The 25,950-nt window shown below is 43.6% G+C and overlaps 1 protein-coding gene across 1 annotated transcript in view; it reads right to left on the bottom strand.

Annotated features, from left to right (window-relative positions):
• Positions 1–25,950, bottom strand: part of TTBK1 (tau tubulin kinase 1) — a 93,108-nt gene that overhangs the window by 18,760 nt on the left and 48,398 nt on the right. Inside the window, exons 9-12 of the mRNA XM_086460737.1 lie at positions 17,658–17,812; positions 16,527–16,746; positions 13,880–14,055; positions 10,628–11,186 (exon numbers count right to left, since the gene is read on the bottom strand). Of these exons, the coding sequence (XP_086316863.1) occupies positions 10,628–11,186; positions 13,880–14,055; positions 16,527–16,746; positions 17,658–17,812 (1,110 nt within the window). The remainder of the gene's footprint in view (positions 1–10,627; positions 11,187–13,879; positions 14,056–16,526; positions 16,747–17,657; positions 17,813–25,950) is intronic.

Below are 25,950 nucleotides of genomic sequence, written 5' to 3'. Positions count from 1 at the left end.
TCGGTATTTTGAGGACTATGAATAAAAATTATTAAGAGCTGCTTTTTTCACAAACTCCATTTTCTCTGGAATCTGCTGTTCTATTAAAGTCTCTACTGAACATGGAAAAAATAACATCAGAGCAGAGTCTACTTAAGGAAATCATCCCTTCTCATGTCACTTTGAGAAAAGCAAAGCCTTGCTCTTTCTGGTTTCTGTGTTTGACAAGTGAAGAACTGCCAAATAGGATTAGGCTACTGGTTAATTCAGTCCAAGTATTTCTAGCAGTGCCCAGTGCCTTTTTTAAAAATAAAACTCATCAACAAATTGCAGATAAAAATTTTGGCTGGGCAGTAAAGCGTCCTGTTCACTCACATTCTTGGGGCAAATCAAAAGAAATTGATGTCACTGATTCAAGAATGACTGTACGAAGAGACTGGTCATGCTTATGCTGAATCTTCTCAAGGAAGGTGTGTTGCCCCCTCCATCTCCATCCCTGCACCCACCGGGATGCTCTGTGGGCAGGCAGGAGGCAGTGCATGCCCAGCCTGCCTGAGCATATCCTACGGCATGCAGACCCACTTCAGAAAACACTACCCAGCCCGCCTGGGTTTGCGCTGTCTGGGGTTGCTTATAGAAGGGTGAATCTGATATTAAGGGAGCTTCAAGCAGGGCAGATACACCTACAGAAATCAGTATTTGGAAGGAAGCATTCATTGTGACTGCACTGGAAACACACTACCTATGCAGTAATACCTCTGTGTCACAACTTTCTTCCAACACTCATACTTATCCCACACTGTTTTCACATCTGCCTGAGCTTTCTATATTTTTTCTTGTCTGTATTCTGTGCTTATACACTTTCTGCAGAGTATTTTACTTCGGACTTGCACTTTCCTAAAGCCCTGAGCACTAGCAATGACCCCTTCTTCTTTAACTTGAACATCCATACAGCCTCTTCTCCCAGAAGATTGGACCAAATACTCATTTCAATAGAAGACAGTTACTAGATTCCCGTAACTACAGAAGGTATTCATACAGCCTGGTGTTTTACACTAGAGCTATACTGAGAAGTGCAAGATATCCTTGCAAACCCAGGAAATAGGGAAACTTCTGACAATTTAAATTAACTTTGACCTCCCTTTTTCTCTGAGATTCAAGTCAGTTTTAGACAAGGGCTCCAGGGGCTCCGTATACCAAGTACTGAGGCCAGTTTATTTCTCAAGTGAGATCTGTTATCACAGGCATTTCCAAGCAAGGCCAAGAAGCAGGGCTGCTCTGCCACTGAAAAGCTGCAGGTGCCTAAAATTTCTGGAATTTGGAAACAGTGTAATATACAGCTGGATCAATAAGAAAATCCTTGCCATCCAACTCCTGACAGTCAGTGCCTCTGGGGGAAGGCAGGTAGGTTTGGAGCAGCTTAGGAGTCGAGAGCAGACAAACAGGTCCACTGTCACATAACAATGGCAAAGCCAGAGAGACAGAAATATATGATTGCTGTATGGAAATCAAACCGCAACAAAAGCAAGGGGATTTCCAAAGCCAAAGCAACAAAGAGATACATGATAGTAACTCCACAAGAGGGACAAATCCTGAGGTCCTGCCTCAGGTGAGCTTCCAGTGGGAGTCTGCCTATATCTAGATGGAGTAAAACCGCCTACAGATTTGGCCCAGTGTAAGATACCAACAAAGATGCTTGAACTGATTTGCCCAGGGAAGGTAACGCTTGCTGATACCTCCACGGTCTCTCCACTCCAGTCATAATTTGACAATGTTTGTGGCTTAATCACACGCGTTCAGTGAGGCAGCCCTGCACTTCCTACCCCAAGGCTGCAGGACGCGCGAGCGAGTCTCTGAGATGAGCCCTGGCATCCACCTCTTTCACACATCACACGTTCACCATCTGCGTTCTCATCTTCGGCCATGCTGCCACCCCTTGCCCAGGCTGCTGGGAGGTTTAGAAAGGCAGATGTTTTCAGTCTCTGTGGGGTCTGGTTGCAGGGGCTTTGGAAGTTACAGTACCTTAGGCCAGTGTTGTCTGGGATTCAATATTGCATTAAGTGGTGACACATTGTGGGCAGGTGGGATCTATTATTGCATTATGGAGGCTGCTGCTTCCCTGAACAGGCTATGTTTTGTGTGTGAAGCGGGCCCACACCTGCTGGAGCTGGGACCTGGAAATGCGGAGGACGGAAGGCATGAGTCTGTGGTTTCCTGCCGTGAGGGGCATGTGCCTGCGGTGGGGCATGCGCACGGGACTGCTCTCCGCTGAACGGCTGCGCTGTATGAAAGTGCCACCAACGTGAGGGTAGTGTTCTGTCTCCAGGGTTGAGGAGGAGAAAACGGAGGACGCCAGTCTTCTCAAGGGGCTGTACCTCGGGAGGGAGTGCTGAGAAGGCCTGTCCTCCTCCAACTGAAAAAGACCAAGAAGAGTGGAGGAAAAGGTGTCAGGCAAAGACTTGACTCGCCCCTGGTTTGTGATGCGCATGCTGCAGACATCTTCGCTGGCGGATGAAAAATGCTTTTGCTCTACACGGGGCTTACCTACTGCTCTGTGTCTATAAATTCCCAGGGATCTTATGGGCACCACGGGAGCCTGCCATTACAGGGGGCCTGCCATGCTCTCCCCAGCCACACGCAGAAATGAGTGACACCAGCAGTGTCAGGCTCTGCTACATCAGTCCCCTCCTCTGGCTCTTCAGGCCACATGCCTCACCTCTCTGTTCCTTTGGCATCACTGATGTTGACATGTCATTAGGCTACTCATACATCTTGCATTTCGGTAACAGTCAAACTCTGAACACACTTGGAAACCACGTGTACGAGAAAAGGTGAAACACCTGGTGCTAAAATGATTATATTTAAAAGTGAGGGATTCTCAGGGGCTTTTTTTATTGAGTCTTATTAAAACTCATGCCAGGAATATAAAAAGGCAGCTTTGGGGGCTGTTAGCAGACTTTCCTTTTCTCACACTTACACTGCTGGCCTACCGATACATTTTTATATTGAGTACCTGCAGGGGGAGTGTTAATGCTTCCAGTTTTGGTAAGCAGAGGACAGGCAGCAGCTGGAAAGGCAGGCAGACTATAATTCTCCTTTCAGTGAGAAATTCAAAACACAGAGCCATGGAAGGGCATGAGGAGTAGATGCACTCTTAGGTCCCTTTTCTGCTTCTGTGATCCTGGGATGGCCAGGAGAGGAGGAGAGTATATGCACAGAGGACAGCTTGTCCCAGGATAAGATCGCAGTCCCTACCTTCCCTTTATGCACTGAATAGAAGAGAGGCATTACAGGAATGACTTCAGATTCTTCACCCTGAAAATGCTAAGCCCTTCTTCCTCCTTCTATCTCTGCTATGAAACTAGCACTTCCACAGGGGTCAGCAACCTCAATTTCCAAAACCAGACCATTTTTCTGTAATTACATTTTTCCTTTCAAATCCATTCCCTTCCTTGTGCTGCATTTCTTTTCAGGAAGTCTCTGCAGGTTTCAAAATGCAATTGCAAGATGTGAAAAGGCATTATTATATTTTTTAAGCCAACACTGCTACCCTTACCTTACTAGAGATGTTGCCCTGGCAAATTATATCAGAAAAAGAGCTGAACTTCATCCAGTCTCATCTCTTTTCTGCCACCTTCAATATCTTTGCAGTACTTTGAGGCAGGTATCTTATCTTCATAAGCGTCTGAGAACTATTCAGCTTGTGGTGGGCATTAAATGTGACAAGAAATTATTCACAGTCCTAGATGTACTGCATGTCACTGCATAGATCAGACTGTTGGATAATAATAATAATGTAATGCTGTCACACAGAGTGAGAGAGACAAAGAAATTCTAGACAGCAGCTCTAATTTCTCATAAAGACAACAATCTCTTCTTTGTGTAGATGCTGTAGAAATTCAGTCCTGGGTGTACTGTTTGTAGGCTGCACAACTAAGTATACTGGAATTCTTATTATTAATTTTTGCTCAATATTTGGGCTCAGCATATTGTGTGATTTCCAACGTATATATCATCCCAACATGGTAAAGACTTCTCAGATCAAAAAGGATCAATCCAGCCACCCAGATGGACCTCCTTTACAGCACAGGACCAAGGACCTTGCTCAGGCCATGAAGGGGCAAACTGCAACACCCCACCAGCAAGCACACTTAGGTATTGCTGCCTCCTGACTGAAGCTGAGGTTACAGACACGCCACTTTTCTTCACTGATGCTCTAATGCTTAAATTACATAGTCAGTGCTGGAGGTGCTACTCACTTTTATCCCTTTGCCCTTAGCAGCAGTCAGGCTGGACCACCTTCCACCAGGCCTATTCTGAACCATTTGGACAGGAGCAGTATGACACCTCTCATGTGAAGTCCCAGAAAAATGTTGTGTTGGTAGAGCTCAATATATTTTAAAGATATAAAATGTAATTAGGAATTTCTACTGATTGTTACAACCTGTATATACATAACGACCACATGTGAGCATTACTTCTCTTACAGTATCATCCTTTTGCTGATCCTTTATTCCTAACACATAGATAGACAGGGAGCCTGAGTCTAAAGAGTGTAAGGGACAGAGGCCAACTCTATATACATTCTTCTCCATCAGCTGGCAAGCTCTTCTCAGACAGAGAGAAGCCGGAGGAGCTGAATATCAAAGAATCACATCATCTACAACACATACCCAGTGCACCTCAGCGGGAATTACATTGAGTGAGGGGCAATAAGAGTCTGCTCCTCTTCTGCAAATGCCCATTTCTCACCACTGAGAAATGGTCCCTCAGGTCCCCTCAGAGCAGACCGTGGATGATGCTGTAGAAGGGCAAGGAAACCAAGACACATAGCATCATTTCATATCAGATTTTTTCCTGCCACCTTCTTCCCCCAGTCTACCTCTTCTGCCCAGGGTTATATAAAACCTGAGGGCCTGCTGTGTTTCACTTCTACCCTTTGCTCGATTATTTCAGGCCAGCTTTTCTTCTTTCTGCCTCAGAGCCAGCAAAGTTGTAGTTTCTGTCCTCTCCTCTTGCTGTCTATAGGCACTCTGGGAGTGACAAGGATTTCCCTCATCACTGCTCCAGGGTCTGGGGCCACAGAGGCCACCAGGCCCAAAATATAACTCAGAGAAAGCCCTGCTCAGCTTTCAGTCCTCAGTTTAAATCGGAGTTCCTCCAGGTACCAAACCCAGGGCAACTCAGGGCTCTACCACACGAACCAGACAGGCAGTACAGATCACCCAAAATGCTAGAGCCCTGTCCTTGTTGTGAGGCAGGCCTCTCCTTTGTGTCGCTTTTCAAAGAATAATCATCACCAACCTGAATCAATGGAGGAAGAGAACAGCATACTGGGGTCACTGAAGTGGTCATGCCCTGACCAGCTGTGCTACTCCCAAGGGTATCAGGCAACATGACAACTATAGCATCCCTCAAATGAAGCAATGATGAAGTTCAGGAGCATGGGGGCACCTGTGGGTTCAGCACCAGAACAGAGAATATTTTCTTGGTTCATGAGGGTTTCAGCACATTTTTTTACAGAAGAAAACCATTGACTACAGGTGAAGTTGGACTTCCAGGTAAAGCTGGCCCAGGGAGCTTGTCCAATGTGCTTCTGACTGCCTCCTGTCTTACCCACGGTATTACCAACACAGGTTTTCATGCTGAGCATCCTTGCATGATCTCTCAGCAAAGACGCCAATGGTGGGGTATGGCTGGGAAGGGCTCATAAGCTCCACAGCTGCTGCTCTCTCAGGGTCAAGACATGGACAACTTTAAATAAGTCCATTTGTGGCATTCTGGTGGCTGTGGGAGGCAAGAGGCCTAATATAGCACTAAGGGAGATTTTTTTTAAGAGTGATTCTAAGTTGGTGAGGAAATACACCAGTGCCTCTTCACATTGTGACTTTGGGACTATAAGACACAGTGTAAGCAAAATTCTCTGAACTCTGCAGAATATATCCCAGAATAGATAAGGAATATGATCTCCCACTATTGCTTCACTTTTCCTGTGTTTTTTAGATGCAACATCATTTGGACAAGCATGTCCAAATCTGGACAGGCAAGTCTCAAAACATTTTGTACAATGTCAATTGTACTAGCAGCAAGGGAGATTCAGAGTCAAGAAATACCAATGAGCAGAGTGCTACAGTCAGAAGTAATTGCTAAAACTCATAAATGTATGAATATTCGTATTTCTTTCCAATGCAGAAGGCAGCAGTAAGTTGCCATCTCTGTCAAGTGTCAGTGAATTTACTCAGCATATTCAAGAATGTGACAGATTTTTAAACTATATTGCTAGGTGTGGCTATAAATTATTTCCAACAATAACACCAATCCTATGTCAGGATTAATATGTAAACAGAAGTGCAGGTTCAATCTTTTTTCCCACTCTTTTTTAGCTATTTCTATAGCTTTATCTAACATTAGTGCATAAAAATAAGCAGAGATTTATTAGGACATTCCTGAAATGTCCACATTAAAGTAAACCCTAAGATCTCTGTTAAACAGCTTGCTGGGTGTTTAGTGCTGCACAGAGCAGTGCACAGACAGAAGGGCTTGCACAGGACAGTTTCATGACAGACCTGTTCTCCCTCTACACCAGGGCTTCCCATGAGGTCTACACTCCACTGCAGCTGTCTTCCTGTCAGCTGAAACTGGGAGATATCTAATATGTGAGGATATTTGGGTCAGAAATTCCCTCAGGCTATTCAGAGCGTCCTCTGTATTTGACTTTCCCCACAGCAGCATGTTGATACTGTGCTCCCTCTTACACACACACAGTTTCATGAGGACACCACCAGCCCTCACACTTGCACTACAATATCTTTCTTCCAACAGATTCATATGTTTGAACAAACATCTGAGCTCTAAATGAGGATAACTTGGGGAACTGCAGGCTGGTCAGCCTGGAAAGGGCATGGAGCAAATCCTCCTGGAAGTCGTTTTGACCGAGAGCAGTCAGCATGGATATATGAAGGGGAAATCATGCTTGATGAACCTGGTAGCTTTCTGTGATGAGATGATTGGGTGGGAGGTTATTTACCTCAACTTCAGTAAGGTTTTTGACACTGTCTCCCATAACATCCTCATAGACAAAATGATGAAATACGGGCTAGATAAATAGACAGTGAGTTGGACTGAAAACTGTCTGAGTTGCTGGGCTCAGAGGATTGTGCTTAGGGAAACAAAGTCCAGCTGGAGGCCAGTCATTAGTGGTATAGCCAGGGGTTGATATTGGGGCCACTACTGTTTAACAACTTTGTTAATGACCTGGATGATGTGACAGAGAGTACCCTCAGCAGGTTCACAGATGATACAAAACTGGGAGGAGTGGCTGACACCCCAGACGGTTCTGCTGATATTCAGAGGTGCCTGGAATGACTGGTGAAACAGGCAAAAAGGAATTTCATGAAGTTCAACAAAGGGAATTATAAAGTCCTGTACCTGGGAAGGAATAGTACAAGCTCGGGGCCAACTGTGTGGAAAGCAGTTTGACAGAGAAGTACCTGGAGGTCCTGGTGAACACTAAGCTGAACACAAGGCAGCAAGGTGCCTTTGTGGAAAAAAGGGCTAACAGCCTCCTGGGCTCCGTTAGGAGTGTAGCCTGCAGGTTGAGGGAGGTGGTCCTTCCCCTCTACTCAACACTTGTGAGGCCACACCTGGAGTGATGTGTTCTAGTTCTGGGCTGCCCAGTACAAGAGAGACATGGACATACTGGAGATAGTCCAGCGAAGGGTCACAAAGATGATGAAGGAACTGGAGCACCTCTCATCTGAGGAAAGGCTGAGAGATCTGGGACTCCTTAGCCTGGAGAAGAGAAGGCTTGGGGGGGGGCAGTTCTTATCAACATTTATAAATACCTGATGAGAAAAAGAAGGTGGATACAAACTCTTCTTAGAAGGTGGATCCAGAGTCATCTTAGTAGTGCCCAGTGAAAGGACAAGAAGAAATGGGCAGAAATTGAAAACCAGGAAATTCCATTTAAACATAAGAAGAAGTATTTTTTACCATAAGTGATTGAACACTGGAACAGGTTGCCCAGAGAGGTTGTAGAGTCTCCATCCTCAGAGATATTCTGATTGGACACTGTTGTGAGCAACCTGCTCTGGTCGATCCATCTTGTAGCAGAGGGTGGGACTAGATGATCTCCAGAGGTCCCTTCCAACCTCAACCATGCTGTGATTCTATGATAATCCAGAGGTCACTGTTTTTTTGCCAGTAAAAAGTAACAGCTTATATATTGGAGCCAGAAAATAGAGGAACAGAAGAAAGCATTAGAGCAGGTACTACCTGTTTGCTCTCAGTTAGTACTCTGCTGACACCCATGGATGATCACCAGTTTTTGGGAGACCAGAATGAGGTCCGAAATTGGTACAGTAAGACCTATGACCTTAGTCATGGTAGTTCTGCATTTAGTGACATTTTTACTTAAAAACTCAGTTCATATTGAAAGATAAGGAAGATTTACTCATAAACACACACTATCTAATCACAGTTTCAATCAAACACAGAGGAAGCCCGAGCCTGAGCTACAGGAAACATTGCTAGTCATTGCTAGTGAGGCCTTCAGAATTTCCATTAGTTGAGTCCTTGGTCAACTTCTTATTAGCATCCCAACCAACTGTCCCTCTATCTCTGCTGTACCTAAGGAGAACAGGCTTCTGCTTTCCTTTAGGCACCAAGTAATTTTTCCTTTGGGAGTTCGCAGTTGGTTTTGTGACAGCAAATGGAAAAATATGAATGTGACTGCAAAGCTGTGTGTCTAGAGGCAACTGAAAGATCCAGACACCAAAGTAAGCACAACTAAATCCTGGCCAGCCAAAGCAGTCCAGTGTTGGTCTGCATGTACAAAGCTAGGCCCAGGAGTAACTAAAGGGTATTTCAGAACATAGGAGCAAAAAAATGCGCAGTCTGCTGGAGAACCAAGGCTGTCTAATATATTAGCAGTGATCACCCACAATCCCACTGATTTACCTTTCTTGCCTGTTTTTTAAGTATCACTGTGCTGTGATAAGCAGCCTTTGTATTGCCTCATACCCAACTCCCCCAGTCATTTCACATAGCAGTATTACATCCCATGGCCAAGAAGGCACCTCCAGCCTTCTTTAGCTACACTAAATACGTCAGTGATGTGTCCCTGCTGGTTCTTACAGCTGGTTCTTACTAGCTGGTTCTTGCCGTGTTCATCGCATCTTGCAGATCTTGCACTGACCAGCCTAATAAGTGTACAGACAGAGCAAATTCAGACACAGACCCTTCCAACTCTGCTGATCTTGCCTGTGCAATCTCTAGGTATCTGGGGCATTCAACATATTGGCTTTATACAGCAAACGCCTCCACCTAGGAACCTTGTGACTGGATGCAGTCTTCATGAGAAGCATGTAGTGCTGCTATTCCATGCTCAGCAGGACATTCCCTCCAGTGCCTGCTGTCAGTATTTCTCTCCTTCCTGTATATGCTGCAGCCTTATACACCTTAGCAAGGAACACCTTGCTAGCAGGCAAGGATTTGATTCTTTTTTATATAGTTTCTTGTATCACTCATGTTTTGCTAACAAAACTAAAAGTCCTTTTTTTCTTGTACTTCTCCAGGATCCGGAGAAGAGAAGAATCTGGGCAAGGTCTGAATGGAAGGATGTTCTTTTAACATGCTCCAGTCCAGTGAACACTCCCTTAGAGAATAAGTTCAAGATGCAATGGGAGGTGGAGTTACCGTCTTCCAGAGGGGAACAAGCAGACTGCACGAACGACTGCTGTAGGAGGGTATCACTGTGTACGTGACCTGAGACTCGCCTGCTCTTTGCAGCAGGATTGCATGTGCATGAGAGAGCTTTGTTAACGTAAAAATACAAAAAGCCCTCAGGAGAATCTTGCAGTGAACACTCTGGGACAGCCTTCTTCTGAATGTCTGAGAAATGAAGATTAAATATGACAGAGGAACTCTGAGCCTAACAGTATATCATGTTTTTCCAGGTAATCTAATAAATTAACTCCCACTAAAATCTGAACTTCTTTGTATCTTCAGAGGACCACAGAAAAAAAACAAAACTAAAGAAAAAAGCCCTCTACAACCGTCTGGAAAAAAACACACTAGGTAAAGAACATTTCTGAGAGTAAATACCTGTTAACAACAATGCCAGTCACTGAAGTAAGGTTGATGGGACGTGTGTGCTGGTTACTGTGAGCTTTTTATTAGGCATTTAGAAGAAAGTTTAATTTAGGGAGTTATTTTATGATCTGCACTGCTGCAGGCCTGCCCAGTTCTGCTGTGTAATTAGATTAGTGGGCATTCTCTTGCCATACACTGCTGTTGCTGATGAGAAACTATGTGGAGAAAATTTGCTAGCGACACCTCCATACAACTAAGCAGTTATAAACGAAGCACCATGGGAGAGCAATAAGAGAATTGATACCCATAACCACAGCTGTGCTCTCCTCTCCCTGTGCCAAAGTGGCTGAAAGATCTTGATAACACTGTGTCCTTAGTGGGGGACAACGTTACTAGCTATAGGGAGTATTTCTAAGGTGTTCACAACATTTGCAGGCACTGTCAGAAAGAGTGGCACAAGAGCATCCATGCCTGCATCACAGACTTCTCCAGCACAGCTGAGGTTTCCTAAGATGATGCTACGCTAGGCAACAAGATACAGACCCAGGGAACTTACCTGTCTCTGAGGACCAGTAGGTTCAGATTCTCGTCTCCTTTGTCGGATAGCTGGTGCTGAATGTAGGGGGGAGTGGGCTGGACTTCCTGTCTGCTGTTCATGTTTACTGTCAGATACTGTTTGAGAAGGTCCTTCATGTCTGTGGGAACTGTCCTCCTCAGTCACAGGCTGCATACCTCGACTTCGCCCATCATGCGTCTTCGGCCTGACGGCAGCATCCACCCCCAAGCGCCTTCTCTCCTCACCCTCTTCAATAGGTCTTAGTTCCTCAGGCTCCTCGTCCGTGGTTCCAGAGGTGCTTGGCTCAGCACCTGGGTGAAAGTCCTTCAGCTCTGTCTCCTTATCAATGATAACCCACTCCTTGCTATCAAAGTCCTCCTCCTCTGCAAGTGGCACTGAGCGGAAAGCATTGCTGAGGGCTTCGTGTTCCACTGAAGCAGACACATCCATCCTACCACTTGCCTGCCGGTCAGCCTGGCCAGTATCAATGGACAGCATCTGGGCTGGCTGGGAGGAGCATACAAGCCGTGACGGAGAGCCAGGTAAATCCATTCGAGATCTAAAGACAGAACATGAAACCATTAAAAATACATCAGGTTTGTGGTTAAAGTTAGGGATCATAAGAGCTGAGAGAAAACCTATATAGTCCATCTCACTCATTTCTTGGTATGCTTCAGAAAGACAGGCTTAAGCAAAACTATTTTTTTAGAACCTACAATGGTATAAAGATGTTTCCCCTAAGTTGTTTCAGTATGACAGCCAATTCAGCATCTCTCTTCCCTGGTGATGGCAGAATGATAATCAGCGTCCCCCAACACCAATATACTCTTTCCCCTTTGCTAAGTTCTACTGGTTTGTGGAAAACAAAAAAACAACCCCAAATCACCCCTAAATCCTAAATCTACTGCCTGACTTAACAGCATCTCTGCTGGGCTCCTATAACCTCTTCAGCTGCACTGTGCTATCTCTGTGGTGGCCACTGAGGCCTCTAAGGCAGCCACAAGAGTTCTTCAAAGACAGGAAGAATCTTTGATCCCATTGTGCACAGCTGACCGCAAAATACTTTGGAGGAGCAGGAAGGAAATATGGCAAGTATCCTTTTACAAAGGGTAGTAGAATGTTCAGTGGCCCATAGTCTAAATAGCAGCAGCTTCTGCAGCCATGCAGAAATACCTTTCAAAGAGGTCCTGGAAGCTTCCTGTGCCCCAATGGCCCTGGCAGCATCTCAGCTGGAAAAGCCAGTGGCACTTCTGTCTTTCTGCTCCACAGTGTTAATTTGGCCTGCACCTGCTGCTTGTTTTTCTTCTCTGTCTATCACAGAAGCTAGTAGCTTGCTGCACAAAGCCAGTGTCTGCTGCCCAGGAACAGACAGCTGCAGTGTGTTTTACAAAAGGATTTCAACAAGGACCATACAGATTCTTCTGGGAAAAGCCTTCCATATGTGAGAAAGCATGAGGGGAAACAGAGAAGGGACTGACCATTGGATGAGGGTTACTAAGCAAAACTTAAATCTTTAACACAGTGGAAAGTCAGAGCTGAGATGGAAAGAATAACAAGCAAAAACGAAAAATTTTTGATGAAGGAAGGGGAAGTAGAGAAGGAGGTGAACCAAAGGTTGATGCAGAAGAAGTTATGAGCAAAACCCAAAGATCTCAGCAGAAGCCATCTGATGGATCTGAAAGAAGCAAGGCTGTATTTGTTAGTCTTAAAAATATATTATTGTGAATAGGGAACACAAAAGTATGCAAAGTAAGAATGAAAAATGGCCTATACTGTGTGTGTGAAGAACTGGATTTTAAAGAGACATTGCTAAAAAAATACAAGAAACTCTGTATTTAGCCAATGTCTTAATCCATTCACTGGCAGAGGAGAGACTCCTGGAGTGGAAGAATCTACTCCAGAAAGCCAGAAGAATTTCCCAGTGCTGGGAGTCAGGTCTGTGTTGTGAAAAGACAGAAACAGAATAAAAAGAAGACTGTGTGGCAGAGTGGGATTGTATTTGTACCATACTTGGTGCAGCCTATTTGGAAGATGAAAAAAAGATCTTGATTTTAAAAGCAGGAGCTGAGGGAAGAAGGCAGGAGAAAGGGATGCATTTTGGATAACACACATTTTCTGAATTAAGTTCGCATGATGCTGAGTAGACAAGGAAGAGTGGGAGAAATAAAGTAAGGAGCTAAAAGCATTCAGTGAATATACAGTGTTGCTGTTATAAATATTTTTTTTCCTTTCCTATTTTAAAAAGACCTTCTAGTGAGCAAGAAAAAGAAGAGGTAGCAAGATCCAAGAATTATTATTCAAACCCTAGTAGCAACACAAACAATCTTTCCTGAGTTACAGAGAAGCATTACAGCTTCCCCCAGCCCCCCAGAATAAAACAGTACCTAACAAACTGGGGGTAGCGCTAGGGGCTCATCCTCTTTCTAGTTCTTTTTGATCCTGCATTTCCAGCTACCATCTCCTTGTGACTGTTCCTCGTGGCTGAAGTCTGTCAGACTTTCTCTAAGAAGGCCTGTCTCTCCCCCATCTCTTTTAGACGGGCCATTTCACCAGTGAGTCCTGCAACCACAGTCCGTGCCCTGACTTTCAATGGGAAGAAGATGACACAGGATGTGAAGGGGGTTACCAGTACCAAGGGCTTATGTCTTGTTACACGTGTTCTCCAGCACATGATATTTTAAAAAGCCTCTTTTCATTATTTTTATTATTCTTGTTTTTTTTGTTTATTTTTTGCTGTGGATCTCAGAGAAGGTATTCTTATTACCCTCAAAATCAGGGTGTCACATGTACTTTTCACATGCAAACAAATGCAATGCTATATGCTGAAAACCAAATACTATTATTACTATTAACAGAAAAATAATGAAATAATGAAACCCACCACATCAGGACCTGCCAGATAGCTCCCAGAATACATGCATCCCTGTATATATTCTAACAAGATCCATTCTTCCCTCCCACCTCAGGCCAGCCAAAAGCTTTATGACTCTTTACATTATCTCTGATCTGATGCTTTGTCTTCCCTCTGGCAAATGTCCCTCCTTCCCATCCAGGAACAGGATGAGAATCATTCCCACTAACTCTCCTTGTTAACAGACACGAGTGTCTCATCAGAAAGGTCATAAAGCCCATGAACACCACCACCCAGCAATGAACTTCCAGTGCCTGCTGATCTAATGATCAGCTTGGTCTCAACAGTCAATCCTCAAGACACTGCTAAAAGCAGTAGGAGGCTACAGAGGGTGAGCAAACCTTCTTTCATGTAGATCTGCTTTGCCATCAGCAGTGGAGAGGCGTTCTGACTCAGGGCTGTTCACACGGCGATATCTTAGGGAGCGCACTTGTGCAGTAGGGGACTCCGGAGGCACTCGGACGGGGGAACTGGGGCAGACACCATTTCTCTGCTCCTCTTCCACCATACACTGAGTCTGTAGGGAATAAACACAGGGAACTTCAAAATCTGACCAAACACATTGACTTCCCATCTTTCACTGTTGCTCTGTGCTTTCTTCAAGGATACAGTTTCAGCTGCATTTTCACAATCTACACAAGCAATGCAAGGGCCCATATGCCCTGGCAATTACCTTGTATTAAAACAAGGTATGGACTTTAAATCAGTTCAAGCATTCAAACATCTTTACAAGGTGGCCTTTGCATTTCAGATACCCTGAATGGAGTAATCATGGGCTAACCTAATGCATGCACAAACCCTAACTGCTGATCCAAGATGTCTAAGAGCCCTTGTTTCTCAATATTCATCTATGCAGGGTCCATGCATTATATTGCAATGTACATACTTTTACTTCCCGTGAACTTGATATGACTAAGCCACCTCCTAATTCCCAGGGTGGTTTGGGCTTTTTTGGTTTTATTTGTTTGGTGAGGTTTTTTTGTTTGTTTTTTTGTTTGGGTTTTTTTTTTTGTTTTTTTTTTTTTTTTAAATCTTGATCCTCTAAAGAAAGTTCTCCAGGTTATATACTCAACTACAACATCTGTAAGAGCTTTCCGCAGACCCAAGGTCATGCAGGGACCTCTCTCTCTCAGAGAACAGTCAGACTAAAGATAATAAGCCTAGCAAAGCAAAAGGACAGCCAAGAATCAGACTGAAGATAACAACCTTCATAGAGAGAAAGGACAGACTTCTTTAGCTTTGGAGAGCGTAATGGGCTCTATTTCACAGATTTCTGCGTAGCTACAGAGCTTGTCAGAACTGAAGTGCTCATTGACACACTGACTAACTCCCTAAGCTCCTTTGCCAGTAAACTGACAAGAAATAGCACATCGCTTGGCAGGAGAGTCACCTGGTTGTGCTGTGGATCTTGAAGAAACCTCTCCTGCCTCTAGCTTGTGAATGACAGCTCTGGGTTCCTAAGACATGACGTACCACTAGCACACAGAAAGGACATTTAGGACTCCCTTGTACACATCTCGGTCTGTCTGAAGAGCATCAAGACACCTCATGGTTCAAAGGAACAGAAAAACACATAGGAGTTACCAGGATTTTTCTGTAATACTCTTTTGGGCATTTTTTTAGTTGGTTTTTTTGTGTGTGTGTGTGCGGGGTTTTTTTGGGGTTTTTTTTGTATCTTGCGGAACAGAACTGTCCTAACTCTACCAGGCTTTTCTTATTTTGCTTGCCTTCAAATGAGAACTTCTGGGAATGCACACAGTTCACCAGTGAGAGATTAAGAGCTGATTTGAACTTGGTTTATAATGCTCAGTATTGGGTAATGCCTCTGGTAATGTTCCATACAGATAACACATTGATTCAAATTATTTGCATTGGAGAATTTTAACTTAGATGACATTATTTCTTGTCCATGAATAATGTTTTCTAATAAGACTAAGGCCAGTGGAGATATCTACAGGGCTGAAAGAAGGACTAACTTTGTGCCAGTAGAGACTGAAGTGAATTCTGGTCAGACCGAGAAGACTGGTAGATTTAACATGCTAATCCACAAACATCCATTAAAGACAGGTTTTGAAATGAATCCAAGGTGCCCCGACAATATTTTATGTTTGCTTGATGAAGGTTTCTCTGTATCTGTATGTATCTGATGTCATACTATGTGACATTCTGATTTTTAAATAAGAATTGAGATCAACACAACAAATACTAATTTACTTACAGTAAGTAAGTTGATCTAATAAATAAACTAACTGGTCGATTCTCATACTTAACATTTACTATGGAATCATCATTCAGTGGGGATGACTCCAAGAAATTACATAGCATTTACATGAAAGGACCAAGAAACAGCTTAGGGAGTAGGAGGAAAACCAACTGAAGTATACACTTTATGCAAGCTAAAAAGTCTAATATGATCTTGGAATGCAGAAATATGAGAATATTAAGAGATAGTTTCTCTCACTCTTAACAGGGTTGAAGCCATCATTAGATACTCTTTATATATTGTGCTACCCTTAGAAAGTTAAAAAGTTTGAAGAGAAAAATTAGCAATTATTCAAGAAGTAGAAAAATATCGCTTATGAAGATATCTCTGATGAAATTTATTTACACAAGAGGTTAGGACGCAATAAAATTCTGGTTTATAATTTCAGAACCTGGGACATTCCTGATACTGTATCAGCTATGCAAGGACTAGAATTCCATTGCTTAAAGTATCAAGATCCTAGGTAATGATATAATGATTGCACAAAAGATTAACTCCAGCATTATGGCCCCCAAAATGTCATTTGCATAAAGATCTAAATTAATCCCAATGGCTTTTACTCTGTGAAAAAATTGTAATTTTATATTTCCACAGGGAAATTCCACAGTGCTTTTTGGGCTGCACTATGTAGAATGCTACATCAGTAGATCTGGGCAGCTTCTAGCAGTCTATGAATCCATTGCCCTAAATCAAACAGCCACAGAAGATAAATAAATATACTTTACTTTGCTGATGCTGATCCTGAGTTTGTTGCGATTCACATCTGTCTCTTCCCAAACTTCAGCCTCATTGAAAGCGGTGTTTGGAGGCTGACCAAGACCTTCTGCTGGCCGGCCTGACAGTATGGGAGGAGCGTTCTCTTGGTCACTCAGATGTTCACCCTGTAGGACATCCTCAGTGTTCTCACGAAGCAAGTCCCCAGGTACTGGAGTGACATTAACCACCCTATGGAAGAGGCAACAAAAAAGGTAAAATTATCAGTACTTAAAGAAGGAAGCCTATCACACTGCCCCACAGAAATTCCTTAGGAGCTTTTAGGGTACTACCAGGTTGAAGACAGGCAGTGCAGCATTATCGCAGATATGACAACCTGAAACAGAACAGGAAGATTTCACCTAACATATAGTCACAAAGACAGTAAGATGGATCAGTGAAAGCATCTTGGCACTCAACACGCAGGCTGCAAACTTCTTCAGAAATGCCCATTACACAATATTTAGCTTAGAAGAAGCTTCCCTTCTTTGCAGGAGCAAATGAGGCTTTTATCTTATATAATATTACTAAGGATTATTGCTATCCATTAATATCAGCCCCCTCAAAAGCACCAAGACAGACCAGTCAATTAAGCCTTATCAACTTTTGTCTGGACTCATTTCCATCTGTGAGCACCAAGCTCTGCGTACCTTTGCCACCAGCACATGAAACACATTGTAAAGGTCGAGGGGCCATGTTCGAGGTGTGACCAGTGTGTGCACTCTGCTGTGTTCGAGCACAAACCCACCCCACAGCAAGCAACTGCCTCATAGCAGGCAGTCTCACAGAAGCTCCAGCTATGTGCCACGTAACACGCATCTGGGCTCCATCAATCCTGGCCAAAGGTCTACAGACATCCCTCAATGTGACTCCAACCCACACACTCATCTCCAGTAGAAAATGTGTTTTCAGGACAGCAAGGGTCTGAAACTGGGTTCCACCACCTTAGATCTATGTTAACATATATAAAGTCAAATCAATTGGTGGCTGCCATGCAGCTCCAACTTTCCCATGAAGGCCTTGAAATCTTTCAGAAATGAAGTTATTACTGAGCTTGTTACTGAGGATGTCCATAGTCTGACTGGCACAACTGCAATACTCACCCAAACATGGCTGCTGTTTGCCTGGTGTTTTGCTGTGGTGGAGTAGAGGTGCTAGTGGACAACAAGATATCTGTACCAGCCTTCTCCCAGTCAAAGGCTTCATTTTCAGTGATGCCTCTTTCTTTCATGCTGTTCTCAAAAACGGACATGATTAGCTGGAATAAATTTACAAAAACAATTTATGTTCAGTAGCTGAGAGCGGCGCTCTCAAAAAATCTGAAGTGTGGCCATGAGGACCAAGTGCTGCTTATAGTCTCCATCTTGCTTACAAAAGGTACCAAGAAATGAAAGCAAATGCCATAAAATCGTATCAGTTGTTTCTGAGGCTGGTTTTGGCTTGGTAACTGAAGTGTTTTTAAATCTACAAAAGAAATGCGTGCAACATTTTGACACTGATTTGATGAAATCTTGCAGTTGTCATGTTACTCTAACTCTAAAGCCTTAACTTCAGCTCATCTTTCCTGTAGATTAGACATATGCAGAATAGTACATTTGATATGTAGAGTTCAAGGGTGCCAGAAGACGAAAACACAACAGGAAAACACAGTCCTAGGATGCAAGCTCGTTGCAGTGTCTGTCTCAAACACAGCTTGGTCAGCAGACCTATGATATGCTTGTGCACAATGTGGCCTGCGACATTTGGCTGTGGAAGAAAATAAAACTTTAAAAGGGATGATACAATTTTCTTTATCAGATAGCAGGTACAAATATGCATGCTGAGGTCGTTTATGGTTGTTGCTTTCTAAGAATAGCTATTGTCTAGGAGAGAATGAAACTAATGGCAGCAGTAGTCCATGCATTGATGTGTTACCCAGGGAAATCTGATGTTCTGCTGTCAAAGAGAAACTGGATGCTATAGGACAACACAGCCACATGTGAGGTCCTGCCTTTCTAATACAATTATTCAGCTAAATAATGCAGAACTGAGAGGACTCAGCCTAAAGGCTATACAGAGAGACAACATGGTGACAAATACATTTGGCTTAGGGCATAGAATTAGCACTAAGTTATGAATAAAAATTACCATGAACAACCCCTCCCAGTTCTGTTTATCAGCATGATCAGAAAGCCAGGAGACCCTGCCATCTTCTACCACCTTCCACCAAACTGCAGTAAAATGCCTATTTGCAGCTTTCAGTTGAGCCATATTTTTCCTCCTTTTTGTGACCTAGAATTAGGTGCTCCACTCCTGCAGTGGCATTACATTTGATTAAAAGAGTTCGCAGATTTGACTGTTGGTCAGACCGAGGAACAGAAAACACCTTTCCAGAGAGTGGATGTGACATGGCAGCAGTAGCATCTTCTTTGATTTGAAAGGGATTTTACTGTTATGACAGTTTAATGTGATAGGATTGTGTTTCTGCTTGTTAGCCTCATGTCACGATGCCCCCTTTCACCTCTGATGGAAAAAGGAGTTGTGCTGCTGCTGCTGGCAGGGAATTTCTTGCTCAAAGCTGAACGTGAGTTACTAAAGGGTCACGGTCTTGTTTTTAGCAAATGCATTTCTTGTATTTAGTAACCTTGGACGTTTTCTCATTAATTTGCCTAATTACTTATTGAATACATAAAGTTTTCAACTATATCTGTCCAGTGGCAAAGAATGCACCAATTGCATGAACTATCTTCTTTGCTCATTCAAACCTGCCACCCACTAATTTCATTTGGCAGTTCCTCATTTTCATCTGTGTTTGATTTTGAAGATGTCATGTACATGTAGTCCTCTCTTTTTTTTCAGTGTACTGTCCTAGTATAATTAGTCTTTCTGTATCTGGAAGTGAATATATCTCTAGCCTCCTTGCTACCCTTCCCTAAAACTTCTCTGATTTCATGATATCCTTTTTGAGATGCAGGAATGGAACTACACACAGTATTTAAGACTATGCTTCACACAGATTTATAGGGTGTGTTTTCACACCTTATAAAAGCCATACTGACTTCTGCTCATTAGATCATCCTCACCCATCTGTCCACTAATCCCAGTCTTTTATCACAGTTTCTGATTCTTTGTGATTTATATGTCAGTGGCAGGGACTAGTATCTTCTGAAGCCATTTAAAAATTGGTACTGCCTCTGCCACCTTCCGTTCCTTTGATACTGAAGCAGTCTGAAGTAAGAAACCACATGCTAAAATTAGAAGTTCACCTGTCTTATTCTCAAAATTCCTTCATGCTGTCAAGGACCAACTCAGTCAAAACAACTTTTGTACCTTCTGCCATAACTTCTTCTGTAGCGCCTGCATTTGACTTTGTAGGCCATGTGGGATTTTACAAACCTCTGTTGTATTCCTTGTAGGGTCTTTTTTTTCACAGGCTGAAGGATAGTAGCATCCTCAGCTGCCATTATTCTCAAGCTGTTCCATGGTCTTATTGAGCCTTCTCAGCTTTCTCTGAACCCTTTATACTTCTGATGAAAGGTCAAAGTTTTACAAGGAGGAAAGTGGAGTGGAAAACTGCACAGAACAGTCCCAACCACCACCACTGCTCCCAGAAGTCATGTAAAAAGTTATTGGATCCTGTCTAGGGATCCTCTGCTTGCAGACACAATTATTATTAGGGACCAGAGGAGTTTCCACAGTCACTGCAAGCCTCCCATACTGAGTTTCCCTTTGCTGGGCCCCAGAACAGCTAACTTGGCAGAGCCAGGAGAAAGATGACAAGAGATCCCTCAGTTACATAGGATATCAGATAAGGAGCACAGCAAGAGTCTTAGCAGGAGGTGCTACAGATGCAGAGGGCTGGAACTCAAAAGATCTTTAAGTTGCAAGGGAACTCAGGTGATGACCCTCTGCTCAAAGCAGGGCTTACCTTCAAGTCAGATCCAGTTTCAAAGTCAGATCAGCTTGCTCAATACCCTGTCAAGTTATGTTCTGACTATTTCCAAAGATGAAGATCCCACTACTGGTTGACATCCTCCTGGTGATAACTTTTTCCTGTAGAGCTCATTGCAATTTCGTTTGTTGTGGAGTGCAACAATTGCATCTCATCCTTTCACTGTGCACCTCAGAAGAGTCTAGTTCAGTCTTCCCTATAGACAGCACAAGGCAAAACCAGGATCCCCTTTGATCCTTTCCTTCTTAAGGTCAAAGAAACCCACTTCCCTCAACCTCTCCCCTTTTGGCATGTGCTCTAGCTCCCAGTCATCTTGGTAGCCTTCCACTGGGCTCATTCCAGTTTGTCTTTCTTGTACTGGACACAGCCTTCCCAATGTGATTTAACAAGTGCATAACAGAAGGTAATAATCACTGCCCTTACACTGCTGGCTATGCTCTTCATAATACAGACCAACATGTGGTTAGCTTGCTTTGTCACAAGGACACACTACTGCTTCCTGGTTGCCACTAAGACACACAGGTCTGCAGAAGCAGAGCTCTTCCCTAGCCTGTTAGTTGATCCCCAGCCTGTACTGTTCCACATGTTTATTCCATCGCAAGTGCAGGTCTTTGTACTTGCCTGTGCTGAACCTCATGAGGTTCCTGTAAGCTCATCAAGGTCTCTCTGAGTATCCGTACTATCCTTCAGCATATCAGCTGTTTCTCCCAACCTGGCATCTTCTGTGAAATGGCTGAGAGTGTGCTCTGTGCCCTGTCCCATTATCCAGGTCTTGGAGACACTTGGAGACACTGAACACTATTAGCAGCAGTACTTTTGCTGAGAGATACCACTAGTGGCTAGTCACCAACTGCACTTTGCATTGCTGCTCACAAACCTCTGACACCCAGCAACCTGTACAATTTGCCATCAACCTTGTGGTCCACTTACTTAAACCATCTCTTTCCAATCTGGCTACAAAGACATTATGAGAGACTGTGTAAAGTCAAGGAGATAACATTCACTGCTCTCTCTGCATCCATAAAAGAAGTCACCTCCTCACAGAAGGCTGGTCAGGTTGGTCAGGTATGCTCTGTCCTGGATAAATCCATGCTGGGTCTCCCGAGTCCCCTTCTAATCTTTCATGTACCTGGACATGCTTTCCAAAAGTAGTTGTTATGTAATGAGCTCAGCTTCCCTCTCTAGCAAGAATATAATGCCCACCATTACAGCTATGCCTGTGTACACCAATCCATTAAGAATTTTTTAGTTTGTATACCATTGACCTAAGGGCAGATAGAGGATGACTTGCCATATTTGGCACTGGGGTTGTTTAGTCTGCAGAAGAGGAGGCTGAGGGGAGACCTTATCGCTCTCTACAACTACCTGAAAGGAGGTTGTAGTGAGGTGGGGGTCAGTCTCTTCTCCCAAGTAACTAGCCATAGGACGAGAGGAAATGGCCTCCAGTTGCGCCAGGGGAAGTTTAGATTAGATACTAGGAAAATTTTCTTTACTGCAAGAGTGGTCGTACATTGGAACAGGCTGCCCAGGGATGTGGTGGAGTCACCATCCCTGGAGGTGTTCAAAAAACATGTTGGTGTAGGACTTCAGGACATGGTTTAGTGGGCATGGTGGTGTTGTGTTGATGGTTGGACTTGATCTTAGAGGTCTTTTCCAACCGAATCATGCTATGATTCTATGGTTTTCTTCGCAGTAGCAAACCTAGCCTTTTGGTATCTGGGCAGAATACAAAACCAAGGAAAGTGATGATGAAGCATGGGTATACACAAACAATATTACTATTTTGTTTTTTTTTTCAAAAACTTTATGAGTAACCATTTGATGGGGTTTGAAGATACATGAAGAGACTTCAGGGAAGGCTGAGCTCAGGTGATGAGGGAACATAGGAAAAGGTAGTAGGTGACCAAGTAACATCTTCTCATAAGACTTCCTTCATGCAGGAAGATATTCCAGTTTCTCTCTACTGGCTGAGAAGAATGCATATGTCTGTCATCCACGCACCAGGTAAAAAGTTATGTACGCCTAATTGTAACCTAAAAATCGGGCTTAAACCATGAAGCTACCAGACAGGACTAACCTCTAGTATGCCCAACAGGTCTACACCACATGCAGATAGGGACCTATGAAAGCAATCCATTATCACAGTACCTGTAGTTGGCCTTATTTGGAAAAGAACTTCCAAGTCATAGGGAAGTTGTGGTAGAAGACCAACAGCTTGAATAGGTCTCACTGGGAATTCCTCATATACAAAGGAAAAGTTGGCCATTCTGGAACCCTGGGAGGTAACAGGAAAGGCACAAGGCAGTATATTTCATTCAGACTAGCTGCACTGTACAGCAATCACTTCACCTCTCCAGGGTCCAGAAAGAGAAGGGAGGCAATGGCTACAGATGCAGATCAGATCCTCTTCCTCACCTACAGGGTAAGCAGAGATCCATAGCACCCCAGTGAGAAGAAATACAGAATTCTCCCTTGGAAGGCTATCAGAGTCACAGGAGAATGTTATTGAAACAGGGGCAAAGCATGAACTGTGTAAGCTTTGCCCCTTTAGGGCTGTTCAGACTCCTGAGCTTCCTTTTGGGACAGATCTAACACCTGATAGGGGTAAGCAGTAAAGAAAATACATCAGATAAACCAAACTGCATCTCAGCAATAGGAACTAGGGAACCCTTTCCTCCCCTAGCACTGGACAAGGACTCATGACTCAGTAGATGTAAGCTGGTGAGGGCATGGCTTGTCAGGCCATGTGCCAGGTCTAGACCATGTCACGTCAGAGCATATCAACTTCCACAAGACAATGTGCAATTCCAACTCTTCGAGTACCAAAACCACTAGTGGGAAAAAGAAGAGGTCCAACATGTTTCTATATTAAAAATGTTAATGTTCATGAGGGCATAAAGCTTAACTGCACATTTTGTAGTAGCACACCATGTTTTGGGCTAATGCCTCGTAGAATGAGAGAGAAGCAGCCAATTGTGCAAAAATTACTCATTAAACTGTCATGATACATCTTGTCAAATGCCTTCTCCTGGCCAAGGTTCAGGAAATGAATCACAAGTCAATCCTGAAATATCAAGTGAAAAAGGTCCCAAAACAGTTATGGATTGTCCAGATGCTCCAGCCTTGAATTCTTCAGGGCTCATCTAGGAAGACGGAATCTTTCAGCACAAATTTCAGGTGTGGCAAGTCGCTCTTGCTCAAGTTTCTAATCCGCACTGTAATTCCCAATATAGTATTGAAGAATAAATATTAGGCACACCTCTTAAATGGCAGGGGTCCCCTTTTGACAAGGGAATGCTCCTGATACGTGTCTGTAACCCCTTGAGGGATGTCTAGGAGAAAACACTGAGCCTGTGATGGAAGACTTCCAATAACTTGGTCAGCATGAGAGAGCTCAAACTGGCACTGGTTGTCCACAGGGAGTCTTTCCCAAATGCTCTGACAATATCTGGTATTGACTGGATCTGAAAGGAAGAGGTCCATATACAAAGCTCTTACCTTCCCACACCTGCTCTGGATGTGTACAAGACAGCCATTCTCTTATACAATCACAGGTTATGTAATCACCTTTTCTTGGACGAAATGCAATCCACAGTTCACCAGTGGAGGCAATCTTACGGGCTCCCAACACAAAGGCACCCCAATTTCTATAATCTTCCAGGAACCAAAGGTCACCATTCCTTTTCTGTTACTCATTGCAAAAAGATGGATCTTTGCGAAGAGAAGCCAGCCGCCTCCCCAGATATACCTGAAACTATCCCTCTACCAGTTGCACCCAGCATGCAACTGTAGTAGAAAAGATTTTCACACACCTTTCTTGCATCCTATCTTCACTATGCCAGAGAAAAGGCATGTCTCTCCTGCTGTCAATGAGTCCAAAACCCCAGAATATGCCCACATCCTCCTACGTGAAAGTGCTAAAAGTTTGATCCTAAGCATGAACCAATACTGTCAATGATTCTTTAAAGGGACAGGCCTTATGTCAGAGGCCACGAGCTCAGAAAGTGCAAAAACACAAGGTGTAAGTAAGATCAATCACATTACAGCTCAACTCTATTTTATTCTACCATAATCCTCCTCATCTATGCCTAGGCAAAGCTTGTGCCATCTATCCATCAGAGAGTAGTGGTCTCCAGTCACACTTAATCTTCAGTTACAGCCTGGTATCTCCTCTTCTGACATGATCTTGGGGGCCCAGAACTGTGATAAAATTATCACTCAGCACAAAGTGTGCTTAGGAGGATCTAAAATGGCAATGGAAGGCAGACGACTACTGACAAATACTTTTTGATGGCTTGGCCTTGGCACATAGATGTCAGTAATTAGGAACTAGACACTTCCCATGGATCTAGAGCCACAGTCTGTGACCAAGTATGATCTTGGCAACCTTGACTGCCATGAGAAGTAGGTCCAGGAAGAAAAGGCTCACCATCCCATCAGCTTCTGAGTACAGCTAAGATCACTAAGATCAGATATGTTTTTTTTTTAAACAGCAATACAGAGAAGGAAGGATGGTGGTGGGAAGTCATGGGGTCACTGAGATGAAGTATCTGCATTGCCTTCCACCCCTAAAACTTTTTTCCTGTGACAGTGATAAAACAAGTCTGAAGATAACAGATGCAGTTGCTTTTTCCTTCATGCAACAGTTAAGGTATGCTGCACAATGGTGGTGAGGACTATAGGTGTGTTTCACCCCTCTCCCTTTCCCACCCTTCACACTAGCATATCTTCTTAGATGGACAATCCCAAAGGCTGATGGTGGCAGAGCTGAAGAAAAACATTGCAAACTTCAGGGCATGGACTACTTGTAGCAAGGAGGACAGCAGCAGTGGCCAGTCCCCTATTGTCTGTCCCCATTTACAGAGCAGCAAGAAAGAAGGGGCTGACCCAGTACGGCTCTTCTTACATTCATGTCTGGCCTCTTTCTAAAGCCAAAAGCATCCTATGATATCCAGCATCCTGTAAAGCCAGAAGACATACAACAGGAGAAGTCAGAGATATAATACATCAGAATTCAGACAGTGAAGGAGGAGGGAGCAGTCAGAATGATCTTATTATCAGATGCTCACATGCAGTGTTTATGCATCATTCCCCACTTCAAAATGATGGAGGCGAGGGAAGGATTTTACCAAAACTTCATGCTACGCCAAAAGAAGCCAAAGGTTCATTTGGTACACAGAGATGGGAGCAATCAGAACTGCATTGCCACTGGATAAAACAGAATATTAGAAAGTCTTAGGAATGCAATAGAACATCATAACTGCAGTTTAGCAGTCCATGGGCTACACACATCTTAAACATGCAATGCTGGCAAGTCCCCACCTCACAAAGGTACAATTGGACAAGGTTCAGAGAAGGACACAAACCAAAGGTGTGGAAAGGTTTCCTTCTGGGCAAAAGGCAAGTAAGTAAACTAGGATCCTTCAGTCTAGGCAAAAGAGTAACTGGAGAGCAATACCACGGAG

The sequence above is a fragment of the Leptosomus discolor genome, chromosome 2 (assembly GCF_034619465.1).
Source record: "Leptosomus discolor isolate bLepDis1 chromosome 2, bLepDis1.hap2, whole genome shotgun sequence".
In the NCBI taxonomy this organism is placed as follows: domain Eukaryota; kingdom Metazoa; phylum Chordata; class Aves; order Leptosomiformes; family Leptosomidae; genus Leptosomus; species Leptosomus discolor.
The sequence above is the reverse complement of the archived record's forward strand: the minus strand, read 5'-3'. Positions and strand labels throughout refer to the sequence as shown.